At 48.6% G+C, this 14131-nt stretch overlaps 1 protein-coding gene across 1 annotated transcript in view; it reads right to left on the bottom strand.

Moving 5' to 3' along the window:
• Positions 1-14131, bottom strand: part of DAAM1 (dishevelled associated activator of morphogenesis 1) — a 93060-nt gene that overhangs the window by 40086 nt on the left and 38843 nt on the right. Inside the window, exon 4 of the mRNA XM_063399583.1 lies at positions 572-661. Coding sequence (XP_063255653.1) covers positions 572-661 — 90 coding nt within the window. The remainder of the gene's footprint in view (positions 1-571; positions 662-14131) is intronic.

A 14131-nucleotide genomic window follows, 5' to 3' on the forward strand; every position in this document is an offset into this window, starting at 1 on the left:
CCATCCAACCTGGCCTGGAACACTTCCAGGGATGGGGCAGCCACAGCTTCTCTGGGCAACCTGTGCCAGTGTTTCAACACCCTCACTGTAAAAACCTTCTTCCTTTAACAAACCTAAATAAAACTTCCTGCTTGAAATCATCACCTCTTGTCCTACTGCAACAGCCCCTATTACAAAGTCTGTCCTCATCTGTTTTACAAACCCCCTTTAGATACTGGGACGGGCTCTGAGGAGATGGGGAGCAGCCCCTCTCCCCTGCAAGGCCAACCCCAGTGCCCACAGAGTTCCACGTGGCCCTGATGTGCTGGCAGGGATGAGCATGGGCTTGGGGACACCCATGCAGGTCATGGGGACACCCATGTGGGTTGTGGGGACACCCATGCAGGTCGTGGGGACGCCCCTTCCAGCCCCAATGGGCTGGGGACCAAAGACCTTGCTTTCCCGAGGTCACTCCAGGAACAGGAACACCCCAAATACCACCTGGCATCCCAAGAGAGCTGTGTCCTTCCCCCACAACTCCTCCCCATCCTGCACGAGAGGGAAGAGGCTCAGCACCCAGCAGGTCTCTTACCTTTTTCTTGCTGCAGTAGATCTGCCACTTCTTCTCTGCTGGCAGTGCAAACATGGCCTCTCTGTGCTTGTCAGTGAGGTCAAGCTCATCCTAAAAGGGGAAAAGAAACACAAAATATGCAGCCTGAGTACACAAACAGGGGATGGCACAGACACAGCCCCCCAGACATGCAGTGTAAGGGTCTTAGGTTGAAAAATGTAACCAAAAATGTGTAATCTATTTTCATCTGTTGAAACCCATTGGAGATATTGCTCTTCTCTCCTCCTCCATCCATCCTCCTCCGAGGGACATCACCTGTGAATGGGCCATTTAAGGCCTCTCACATGACTGATAATGTTACTTCATCCCATTGTGAGATGCTTCACTCTGTGGGAGGAGCCAAAGCCTTTCCACCGGCATAAAACCTGCAATCCCAAACACTAATGCAGCTGGTTTTCCTCTGAATCCTTGGAGGAAGACTGGACCCATCTCGCCAGCACTGGACCCTTTTCTTTTCTCTACAGGATCATCTCTACTCCACAGAACAACATCTGTTACTCCAGCAGGATTTATCTGGACTCCTTCCAACCCTAACAACAGGGTGTCAGGTCATATCTCTGACTCTGTCAGGGTTTTCTAGGACTTTTGTTTGTTTGCTTCTTTGTTTTTTGTACTACTGCACTTGTATTTTTTTAATATTCCTAGTAAACATCTGTTATTCCTATTCCCATATTTTTGCCTGAAAGCTCCTAATTGCAAAAGTGTAATAATTTAGAGGGAGGAGGTTTTTTACATTCTCCATTCCAAGGGAAACTCGGGTTTCCCCTGACAGATGCCTGTCTTTCCAAACCAAGACAATAAGTCAATGTGGGGCCACACCACGGCGCAGCAGTGACCCCACAGCACCAACCCTTGATTTGTCAGGGACACGATGCCAATTCTCATCCTGCTCTTGCTGACCTCCCCTGACTCTGGGCTGCAAACTTCCCTGCCTTGTCCCTCCCAGACATCTCCTCCATTGCTTTTAAGGGCTGGAAGTGTTTTAGAAAGGACACCCATAAACCCATCACGGCTGCCCACGAGACTCACACTGACAGCTTCAGGTGAGCAATCTCATCTCAAACACACACTGCAAAGAAAAATTCAAAGAGGACCTTTCTTTTTGATCATCATTGCTTCACTGGAGCACCTCACTCTGAGTGGAAAATCCCATTTCCATTGCTGACACCCTCATATCATCAAAAACTTTAGATGTTTTGGCTTTTGCTTCGTTTTCCTACAGCTAAAAATAGAAAGCTCTTTTCCTAATACCCACAGTTCATAAAGAGGTACATCCTCTCCATCAAAACTGGATCACGTACTGCCTGGCAGAGATAAAGCTGTTTACTGACTGAAGCCTTTATTGGTTTATCTGATCTTTTAAAGTACACATCCATTTTCGACTTGGAAGCTCGCTGAGCGCTGTGCCCTCCGCCGGGATGCCCGAGCATTATCAAAGCCTCATCTCTTCCTGGTGCTAGATGTAGGTCAAAGCTTTTATGAGGGAACTAAATAAAACATTCAGGCAGGGCTGGGAGGCTCGTTGCTAAAGCCAACATCGATCTGAGAACCATGGGTGTCTTAAAATCACCCCCACTGGTGATAATCCTCGTGCTGGAGGGGTTTGGGGGCAGCAGTCAGATACTGGAGAGGCTGCAGAAGGTCACAGGAAAGCCCTGCCATGGCTTCAAGCCAACTCATCCCACCCAGACAGCGGATTTAAGTAAGAGGATCCCCATTAAAAATTACACATTTAATTCCAGCAAGCAAAAAAAAAAACAAAAAACACAAAACAACGCACATGGAGAACAGTTAAAGCTTCCCTTCCTGAACAATAACACTTAGCAACTAAAACTGGCAGCTTCTGTACCCCAATCAAAGCCACATCTGGGGAAGGCTGAGCAAGATGCCTCTGGGAAAAGATGGGTACTTGCATCAGCAAGCACACAGGCCACCAAGGAATTCAGCTGATCTAATTTGAGCTCATATTGCACCCAGCAGCCAGGGAAGGGAGCTTTCAGTATCTCGTAACCCAAACCTAGTGGTCCTCCAGTACAACAACCAGGGACAAAGGGCTGCTAGCAGTCCCAAAACATCTCAGAAAAGCTTGTCTATCCACTGCAGGTATTGATTTCTTTTCTTGATGAAGTTACTCCTCAAAAGGAAAGGTGTTGCAGGGCTTTTTCTATTACGTATTCATGGGGGAGGCTTTGCCTCTTCTCTGACCTTTTTACCCCAAATCTTCAAACCACCATGCTGCACAGAGTTGATCCAGTGCAGTTCTGGAAGCAGACCTGGACACCTTTACAACAGAAAAAAACCATGCTGGTACAACAGAGACTGGGGGAAAAGAGAGGACTGAGAAAACCTGGGCCCAGTGCGAGACACACCTCATGCTCCTGCCCCAGGGAGGAGAGCCTGGCCTTGGGACTGCTCCAGCCAGTGCCATTCTCAAACATGCCCATGTCCTTACAGCTTGGGAGGTCAGAGATTCCTATCAAGCAACCAACCTCCACCCCAGCCTTGGGCAAGCCTCCTTCACCCTTCAAAATCAAAACTGCACTGCCCCGTTGTCTCCTCAGGCTATGAGCCAGTCAAACATCCAAGCTCTGCTTCAGCCTCAGTCCACAGAAATGACAGAATGGTTTGGGCTGGGAGAGACCTTAAATATCACCTCGTTCCAACATTCTCCACCTTCTAAACCAGGTTGTTCAGAGTCCCATACAACTTGGCCTTGAATGCTTTTTTGAAAGTCTAGAGGTGACCAACAGGATGACACCTACACAGGGACCTGGCTGAAATTCAGCTCATTGGAAAAGTAAATCTGGGAGTGTGGGGGAGAACAAGGGCCTCTTGATGAATATTTACCTCTGTGGTGAGGGTTTGAGAGAAACTGCTTCCACTGTGACCCCACTTTCTGGCCATGTGAATTTGATAATCAGGCATGAAAGCATCAGCCATGCACATCTGCACTTAGGTCCTCAGAAAAATATTTACTGAAGCTTTCAAAATGCCCATATCCTTAAAAGACATCTTGTGCAAATGTGAAGATTTATTAATCTAGGGGAAAAAAAAATCTAAATCAAGCTGAAGCCTAAGCGGGAGCAAGAAGGGACAAAACAGAAGAACATATTAGGTAGGTGCTGGCACATGACAACGTGCAAACACATCCAAAAAAGGTGCAGAAAGGCTTCTAAGTCTCACACAGCACATTTCATCGTGCCCCAGCTGTAACATGTTCAGTCATCGCAGCCCTGCATCACTCAACAACACCTACCTAATGATATCTTGCAGGATGCTTGGGAGAGGTGTTTAAATAAATACTGTGTGGCACCCAGTGAGTATGAAAATCCTCATAATCAAAGAGTGACTAATGACTGCTATTGGGAGCCCTAACAGTGACTCAGCTGCCAAGAGCCAGGTCTCTGCTGCTTTTTACGTGTGTGGGGATTCCTGCAGCCACCTCCAGCCCCTTGCTTAGGCTCACTGATGTGCATCTCAGTGCAGGCTGCTCAGAAAGTGCCCTTTCCAACCCCAAAAGATCAAGAAAGGACAGGAACACCCCCTGTTTTCTGGGGGCTCACAGCCCACTGTAGAAATGCAGCTCCCACAAAGCCTTTAACAACCAATCGGAGCAGCAGCCCCGCAGAAACTCACACCCATATGGGCCTTCAATTAATAATCATGAGCTTGATAATTAGGTGATTCTAACTGGCAATTCATTTTACGGGCCATTTGCAACCCACACACTCCCTCTGCAGCGTGCTAGGCTGGCAGCTGTTGAAGAGTGAGAAGACAACCAGGGGCTCTGTGTCCATCACCCTCACTGCCCTCACCCCTCTCTTCAGCCTCACCTCTCACAGCTCTGCCCCTTCCACCTGGCTGCCTCCCGTGTCAGGATCTGCCAGCTTCACTGTTTTTAATACTTTTTTTGGAACTGGGTCAGTGGCACATGAAATAGCAGCCTCATTTCACCACCAAAAGGAAGTCTCTGCCCAGAGTGTTTTTACTGGAAAGAGATACGCTGCTCTTAAATATTTATCCTGTACAGCTAAACTCTTCACCTTTACATCAGGAAGCAGGTTTCCACATTAAATCTTCATTTGAATATGGTTTTAAAAAAAAACCTCACAGGGGAGCTTTGACTCTCAGTGTGTATTTTGCTATTTCCAGGAGGTACAACAGTTCCATGCTGTGTGCTCTGCTGACAGCTCTCCCTTCCAGCCAAGCAAACCTCACCCCCTGTCTCTGAGCACAGCACGAGCTCCACTGAAGGTGAGATCTCATACCATTCCCCTAAAGCTGCCTAAGAAATGCTCAGCTCAGCTCAGCACACAGTGAGCACAACCCTGTGGGCCAAACAAGTGGTGGAAGGACACACAGCAACATCCAGGGACAGATGTTCCTCCCACAGCCTGCACCTTCCCGAGCTGGCAGCTCATGGCATGAGGAGACCTCTGGTCAATCAACCCCCTGGTCAGGCAGGGCCACTGCAATGTACAGATGAGCATCCCCAAGGGAGGGAGATGCCACCACCCCTCTGGTTGGTAGCCACTGCCACCTCCTACCCCTCCTGAAGGCAAAGCCAGATCAAGCCAAAAAGCCTCTGGAAGAAATGTTTGACCCTCCCAGCAGGAGAAGCATCAGGTCCAGCCTCAGCCTCACAGCACAGTCGTGTTTGAGACAAACTCCTGTCCCTGCCATTTCACTTGTGCTTTAATGAGCATCTTCCACAGACTGAGAGCCACGGGCTTTCGTGGGGGCAACAGGAGGGAGACAGCAGGATGCTGCAAACCTCCTGACTCCTGGATGATCTCCAGGATGGGTTCGTGGAGCTGGGTGAGCCCAGGTGCTGCCCACCCACATCCACAAGACCACAGGGTGACCAGCACGGGTTTTTCCCCTACATGTCACAGCTCCTTCATGCCATCAAACATTCTCCATGCAGCACCTGGGGAGCACAGATTAAAAAAGGAACAACTCCCTGTAGAGGGGTCTGCAACTCCAAAATAGCCTTACAGGTTGTAAGAAAAGAAGATGAAAAACCTTTAAATCAACAACCTTTTATGCACCTTTCTGGCTGATAAATTGTGTAAGTGTAGTACATGGAGGAGACTGGGGGTCACCCACTGCCATAACTGAAACAATGATTATTTAAAATTTGCTGGTTTGTGCTGGCTTTGTATATACATACATATGTATGTTTACAGAATGATAGAAAAGCTTGTTTTGGGCAGGAGCATAAAGATCAGCTAGTTTCAACCCATTCTCTGTGAGCAGAGACCAAGGTGCTCCAAGTCCATCTAACCTGGCTTTAAAACTTCCACGGATGAGGCAAATGAGGCACTCACAACTTCTCTATCTCTGGATTTACTTATACATACATGTGTGTGTGTATATATATGTATACATGTACAAAAATCCTATCACTGGACCAATAAATGACCAATATAATAAATAACAAGTGAATTTACTCATGATGGATGGATGCATAGAGTTTAGAAACTTCTGTAAGCAAGGCTATAGCATGTAAAGATGAGACCTCTTGCATCATCACATTAAGCATGAGAGAGATCCAAGATTGTTTAAAAATTTGGAAAAAAACAGAAGGAAAAAACAAAGTGTGAACTTTTTGGCAATGTTTGGCATTAAGGGGTCCAGCATGGGAATTAAAAAGTCAATAAATAATGGCCTGTTGAAGCCTGCACCGCCTTCCTTTCTCAGGGGTCATATCACTTTTTCACTCTCTTCCAGGCATTCTTCTCCAAGTTCATCAGTGTGATTTATCCCAGAACGCTGTGGTGTCAGGGGAAGTGGCAATCAGCATTTTCCCCCCGTTCCTCAGCTCATGTTTTTCCATGCTGCTCCACTGCCAGCCCTGCTGCCTCCAGCAAACCCCTGCCTCACAACACTCCCTACTCAGCTCATTATTTTCTTTTTAAGCTGTTTTCTTGGGGAAAAAAAAAAAGATGTATTAATCCTTATTAATCAGTGGCTGCTACAAACAACCCCTCGGCCTCCACACCCACCCTGTGCCGCAGGAGGAGCTCCTCCAGCTTTATTTAGGCAACTACAATTCTCAGTGTATGCAGATTTATCTCAGGGTTTTTTTAAAAAAAGTCTTTTGCTTTTATGATCACTAATAAAAATGCCTCCTCCTCAGCACACTTCTTTTCAGCTGCAGTACCCTGAGAGCTTAAAAACAGCTCCTCAGACAAGCCAACCCCTGCTAATATTATCACTGTGTATTTTTAATTTCTCCATGACAACCTGCAGCTGCAATTACAGAACACGAACAAAAATCAACTATTCATATTTCTTAATGAATAAGCATAACAGATAAAAGATTATTCATTTTGCCTTTATCATGTAATGAATTTCCTGAATAAAGGAAATTGCTCACAGCCAAGTGAATGAGTAGCAGCAACAAGGAGTAACAGAAGCACTTCAAAGTGCTCATGCCTGGTTAACCTCCTCCCAAAATGAATTTTTCATCCTAGTCCCAGAAAGACCCCAATCCACCCTGCTCAGTTATTGACCTGAACATACTGGACAGACATAAATAAAATAAATATTCCTTCCTTCCTCTGCAGGAAAGATTATGGCCATCACTAGCTGATTTAACCCTCCAATAAACCCCAGCTGCATTGATTCATGTTCCCCATCAGTTCAAACACCTAATTGAGGCAGACAGCATGTAATGCTTTAATATTTTAATTCAATTAATTATTTTAACAGGCTAAAGGTCGCAAAGCTGCTCATGTTTCAGTATTAGTGTATTTTAACTGAGGTATCCACTTAGTTGCTCCTTCCTTTTTGTTATTATATATATATATATATATATATAAAACCTCATATACACTTTTTTTTAATGTTATTTATTGAGCTTGGCCTCCTGTGACCTTTTAACCAACCTTATCTGGAAAACCTTTCTCCCATTTTAATTAACCCCGGGTACTTTTCCAGCCTGAGTTATTGATCTACACAGTTTCACCCTGCAGAGCAGCCTCAGATCTAGGAGCCCTGCAGGTGCATCACCAGCGCACTTTTTCCACACAATTGTACATAAACCCTGAAAAAACAACAAAAATATGTCTCAGCCTATTATCTACTACTGTGACAGCTCAAATGGATTCAATCCAATCAAGCAGAGATGGGGATGGCTGTCCTTTGGTGGGTGCACCTCCTACCACAATAAAGCATGAAGCTGGAAAATAAGTAAGATTTTAGATGTGGATCTCTCACCTCTTTACAGAACCAAAGCAGCAGCTCTCTTTCAGTCAGATTTTACACTGCTGCTGCTGCTGGCATCCCAGGGAGCTGCTCAAGATGGAAATCAAGCCAACAGGTCAAGTGTGGCTCCAGACGTCCCCTGCCTGACAGGGATGCTCAGGTAGGAACACTGTGGATGGTTGGTCTGGGGCTAAACCTTGCCAAGGTTTCCCCAGATAATGCTCTAGGAAGGGTTTCAAAAAGGAGCTGGATGGAATTAGAGGCTACAAAGCCCCACACCAGCTTAATCCTGGAAGTTTCCCAAGAGGTGCCACTCTGGTTGTAGGACCTCGGGAATGCAGCCATGGGAAGCAGAAGCCAGCTACAGCCTGATGCTGGTGGAGCAACACAAGGATGGAAAAGGACACCTGGATGGGACAAGTCCTCACCCCTCACAGGCCTGGCTTTAGTCACACCTGGCACCCCAATGGCATTTTCAGGAACTTACTCAGGTGCAAAGCAGAGTCGCCCTGAGAGGAGGATACTTCTGACCAAGGCTGGATGAGACTTGGAGCAACCTGGTCTGGTGGAAAGTATCCCTGTCCATGGCAGGGGGGCTGGATTGAGATGATCCTTAAGGTCCCTTCTGACCCAAACCATTCTGTGATTTCTATGATTTCAGGGTCTGACACTCAGTAAGATGTGACGTGCAAGCAGGCATCAGACTGGCTTACAGATGTTTGGTGTGGTTGGGAAAGGGAATCTGATCCTTGTAAATAACAAAATTGACTTGAACTCTGGAGTTCCTGGGAATTAGGATGGCTGGGCACTCAGGCAGGATCCTCCCTGCAGGGCTGTGAAAGCCTGGGCTGCCAAAAGCTGACCTTGGTGATGTTCCCACGCTGAGGAACACCCAGCTCTGCCAACAACCAGATACTACAGCAGCAGGGACAGCTCCACTCGTATCTGCAAATGGATACAAGGCAGGCACAGGCTATTCCAGGCAGGAATGCTTCCAGCTGGGGATGGTGATAGAGCACAACTCATCTGCTGTCCAATCCTGCTCATAACTCCAGCAACACTGTTGCCTGGAACGCAATAATCAACCACACAGAGGCAGAGGTCTTCAGTGAAAGCTGCTCCCCACCGAGAAAAAGAGGGCCAGCCTGTTTATTTCTTTCCTTTTATAATTTTGTGGGTCTGGAAGCACATTGGCTCTTGGGGTTACTACCCCTTCACCCTACTGGCCATGCCAGCTGTCAACTAACATTGTTTTCAGGCTGGAAATATGTAAGCAAAGGACAGTGAACAAAAACAAGAAAGGTTGTTTATGTTCCAAAGCGTAGAAAGTGAAAGACTGACCCTTAATATTGCAACAGTAGCTAAAGAACTGACTCTATCTTACAGTCAAGTAGAAGGCTTTAAAAAATCTCAGAAAAACCAGGGCAACACAACACCACCCAGCCACTGAGCAGCCAGGAGGGAGACTCTGCTGGAGCAGATTCCCCATCCAAAGAGGCTGGTACCCTCCGTGGTGACCCGTGCCAGAAATACTCAGAGCGAGTGCAAGCCAAAAACCTAAATGCCTCAATGAAGGTCACCCATGCATTTCCAAACCCAGGCATCTCCCAGGGATGTGGCCTCCTCTTTTACGAAGTGCAAAGTGGAAAGCATTTAGCAGGTAGACTGTATTATTTTTCCACTTCACTTGTACTCCTCCTGGAAACAAAGGGGTTCCTTATGTGCTCTCTGCCTTCAGCTGAGATTCACATTGTGCTGTAACACGGTTCCTCTGTAAAATCAGGGGTTGGGAACAGCACGTTTTTTGGGCAAGCCCCCACGCTGGTTTGCAGCAGTAACAGATACTGCAATTGCAGGGCTGTTCCTGCTGAAATACAGCGTTCCTCGGCGGGTGGGTTCGTTCAGGTCCAGGGAACACACGTAGGCAGAAAACCCTGATTTTCTGACCGTGTAGGTGTGTGACTCCTCCAGCAGATGCTTGCCTATCAAAAGGTGCATTTAGAGATTATCTGGGAGGGTGTTAACAACACGAGGTGATGAAAAAAAGCGCCGTGAGCGCTGGGCTGGGGTGGGAGCCTGGCAGGTCCAGACTGTTCACATCCAAGAAACAGAAATTGGGCAGCCTGGTAAAAGTGCTCATATGGCACACAGATCCCTGTAGAGTGAATTTAAAGCAGATATTACCAATCATTTGGTTCCCTTCACATCTTCTTAGAAGTGATTCATAAGCCAAGGGTGCTTGGTTTTGGGAGACAGCAGTGGGATGGGGTCAGGAGCTCCATGCTCAGCATCTGGCTCTGGATTGACTCTGTAGAAAGGGGTGACTTCCCCAGGACACAAGGGCTGCTCCAATTGTAATTTTTTCCAGCCACCAACCACATGCTTTTCTTTGCAGATATAGGGGAAATGGCTTCGGTCACCATTCAGTGGTTCTCAGAATCCTGAAGTCCTTAATGTTGGAAGGACCAGGCAGCAAAATACAACAGCTGACCTGCAAGCATGAAATGCAAAGCTTGGCTTTGCAGCTGATCCCTCAGCTGCTACTTAAAAGCCATGTTGTTTTGCAAAGCCCAAAACCTCATACTTTCTCCTTATTGGATTAGGAACCCGGGGGAAAAGCACATTACTGAAGTTCCTAAGTACAACTGGATATCACCAGCAATGAGTTCCCAACCCAGGGCTGTTACTGACACACAGCAGTGCTCACACTGATCACACCACCACTTCTCCTCACGTTTATAAGCTCCCTGTTCAAGCAGCACATAAAACAGCCATCATCCCAGCATGCCAAGAGCAAGGCAAGGCACAGCTCCAAGGGACAGTTATGCTTGGAGAATCCTGCCCCAGCACTGCACATTGGGAGCCACAGAGCCATCGACCACCACGAAGCATTTCAAAGGCAACAGATTTAATGTCTGTGACAAGGGATACTATCTCCTAACTATCTCCTGATAGCATCCAGAGAGCAGCTCGGATGAAATGCATTAGTTGCCCCAAGTACAGCAAAAACAAATGCTGTGATAAATCTTTTAAGCTGCCAGAGACCTTTTTATTGTTCCTCAGGCTCATAAGTTTTTCCACTACTTCATAAAGCAGCAGGGATGAATAGGCTTCCTTCCCCCTGCCTTCCATGTGAGGGGAAGGCATAAAGCCCAGGCAACATCAGTGGGCAAAGGTCTGCACCCCCCCTGAGTCTGGGGGCTGGGGACACTGCACAGCCACTCGTCTCCTGCTGTCACCTCCCCAAATACCAAAAAACTTGCCAGCTGCTGGAATCTGGGCAAAGGGACCCAGGGAAGGTTACCTGCTCTGGTTCCACAGGCTGAAAACAGGCTGCTGCACATCACAGGCAGGATGCAGGGCTGGATGGAGGTTGCCCTAATTTCTTCTGCATCACTAACTCAGAAGTGAAAAGGCTGCGAAGCCCCATTGGGAGCTGTAAATGGAATTTCCTCAAAGCCTGGGGAAGACAAGCGTTGAGGAATGTCTGGGGCAGCATCTCCTCTGAACCCATCCCTCCACCAGCAGGGATGCAGGCTGGGAGCAGGGTGTGGGATCAGGGAGAGGCAGCACCTTGTGCTTCAGGGGCAAGCAAAGCCACACCAGACTCAGCAGCTCCTCGGAGCATCTAATCTGAGGAGTCACTGGAAGCATCTCTCTCATTCTGCAGGGGTGGAGATGCCACTGTGACACACCCCACTGTGAGGAGAGGGGTCCTGGGTCATGCTGGGGCTCCTCCTACCCTCTCCAAACCAAGGCATCCCAGCCCAGTGCACAGCACCACACACAGAGCATTTCACTGCAAGCCTCGGAGTGACAAGGAGTGTCAAGCAGATATAAAGGACATCAGTCATTCACCCATCTGGTGGAAAGTCTAGCTGCTGGAGGAAAATAGAGAGGATTGTTATGGCAAGATCCACCATATGGCACCATTATGTGGAGCTTTGCAAGTGCTTTCTTGCAAAGATTTCAGCCTTTGAAGAAATGCTGTATTGTTAGCCTGGATAGGCAGGAGCCTCTTGAAAGAGGCCGTGGCAGATGGCACAGCTTTGTTCCCCAGTTCGCAGGCAGCTCGTGCAGCCCCAGATCTCCTCCTCTCCGGGGCACAGTGATCAGGGATCCCCCTGATGTGTCCCACGGGAGGACTGATGGCCCCTGGAACTCCTCAAATCCCGTGGATGCTGCCTGGCAGGTGCCACACCTCTGCACGAGCCTCGGGAAGCCAACACCGCCTCCCCAAGCCGGCAGCGGTGCTGACGCCCGGAAAGCTGCACAAAACCAGCGAGCATTGTCCCAGCCACAGGAGCTGCAGATCAGTAAATCTTGCTGAAATACCCTGCTTTTGTTTGTGCCTCTCTGGCAGCACCTGCTCCTCCCTGGGCGGCTGAGCCTGGCCGGAGCCCCGGCAGGACAGGGGACAAAGAAAAGCCTTTGAGCCAGGGCCGATGCCCGCCTGAGCGACATCCCAACAATGCTCCAACAAAACCCATTCAGCCCCGGCTGGGGAGAGGCAGAGAAAGGGAAAAGGTTCCTCTGGGAGGAAGCGGTGATCAGTCATTGACCACAACAACAACATCTGCATCTGCCCGAGCCAGGGAAAAGCCCCTGCCTGCTGCATATGGCTGCTGGGACAGGCAGCATCGTCCCTGCAGCCTGGGATGAAGATCAGGCATTTATTGCTGAAATTTGTGCCCAGGTGAAAAAAAAAAAACATTTCCCTGTTGGTCTTCATGCAGCTAAGTGAAAAACAGTTGCACAGACACAGAATAACCCCCTAACTGTTTATCTCTTCTATTTACCTATCCTAATTAAAATCCAAAGTGTCTATCTAACACAAAACAGGCCAAAAAACAGACACTGGGAGAGCAGCCCAAGCCTTTAGCTGACCTTGGAGTCACAGCTGCTCCACATCCCTCTGCAGCTCAGGCCCTGATCCTCTGCTGCTGGCATGGGACAGTCACCAATTTCTCACACTACGGATGTTTCCTGCCTCAGATCAACAAGGCACACTTAAAACCACACAAAGCTCAGGGAATATTTTTGCAGGATGGCTCCAAAAAGAAAGGGACTTTGCCCTTTGATGCAAGCAGCAGGCTGGGATCTGTGGAGCAGGGATCCCACTTTTGTTTGTGTCTGTAGGAAGATTGTCCATGCCAAGGGACCAAGCCTACTGCTGCAATGTCCCCAAAAATAGCCCCCTGGCCTGAAATCTTCCATCCTTTCCACTCTGATCCCTGATGCAAACCAGTGGGGCACAAAAGTCATGGCCAGGCTGCAAGAGAAGAGCTGGCAAAGGACCAACTCCAGCTGGCAAAGCCTCCAGATCCCCTCCAACCCCTTTATCTTCCCTCAACCCAATGGGCTGAGACAGCCAAGGACTTTGGAGGGAGCCTTAGTCCCACAGGGCAGGCACAAGCCATCCCACCCAGGAGGGCCAAGCATGATGGCATCAGGGGGCAAAGATCAGCCCAGCACCTCTGAGTGCTCCCTCTGTCTCTCTTCCAAACGTTACACAGTGGGTTTGCACAGGAACAGTGGGATACTTTCCAAACCATTTAACTAATGCTGAAATTTAACACCCGACACCAACAGGTTAGAGAGAGCAAGAAGGAGCCGTTGTAAGGACAGGGACAGGGGGAGGATTTGCAGCTTCACTGCCCTGAATGGGAATCTGCCTTCTTGTGCCCACAGGGCAGAGCTTGGCCTCCCCCTCCCTCCCACCCAGTGCTGGCTTGGGTTGAAACCTGCCTGATGGTTTTTTTGGGGAGCCAGGGGGTTGCAGTGGTTGTGCAGGACACTGTCCCCCTCCCTGCATGACTTCAGTCCCCAGGGAGCCAGCGTGCCCTGGAGCAGCAGCTGCCTCCAGGCTTTTTCTCACCCTTGGCTGGGGAAAAACAACTAAAAATCCCAACAGCATGGAGCAGGACTGGGGAGCAGAAGGGCCACACCAGGCTGGACTGGCTCCTGCCTTGCTGCACACACAGAGGTTCCCTGTGGCACTGACACTGCACAAAGCATCTGGGTGAGTTTGGAAGAGATGTTTTGAAAATCCTGGGCTGAGATGAGGTGCACAGGTTTGGTGGGACTCCAACAAATGAGCCTCCAGAGATGCCCTCTTCAGCCCAACAAGGCTCTGGCTGGGGCATGGGGAAAGTGATCTCTAGGAAAGAGTTATTCTAGGAAAACCTGACTTGGCCAAGTTAACAGTGGAGAATAAATTGGGACAGAGACAGCCACTTCTCCTGAACAAACCCAACCTGACCAGAAGAGTCCTGCTGCAGGGACACTTCATCCCCACTGTGCTGTGTT

Source organism: Prinia subflava, chromosome 5 (assembly GCF_021018805.1).
Source record: "Prinia subflava isolate CZ2003 ecotype Zambia chromosome 5, Cam_Psub_1.2, whole genome shotgun sequence".
In the NCBI taxonomy this organism is placed as follows: Eukaryota; Metazoa; Chordata; class Aves; order Passeriformes; family Cisticolidae; genus Prinia; species Prinia subflava.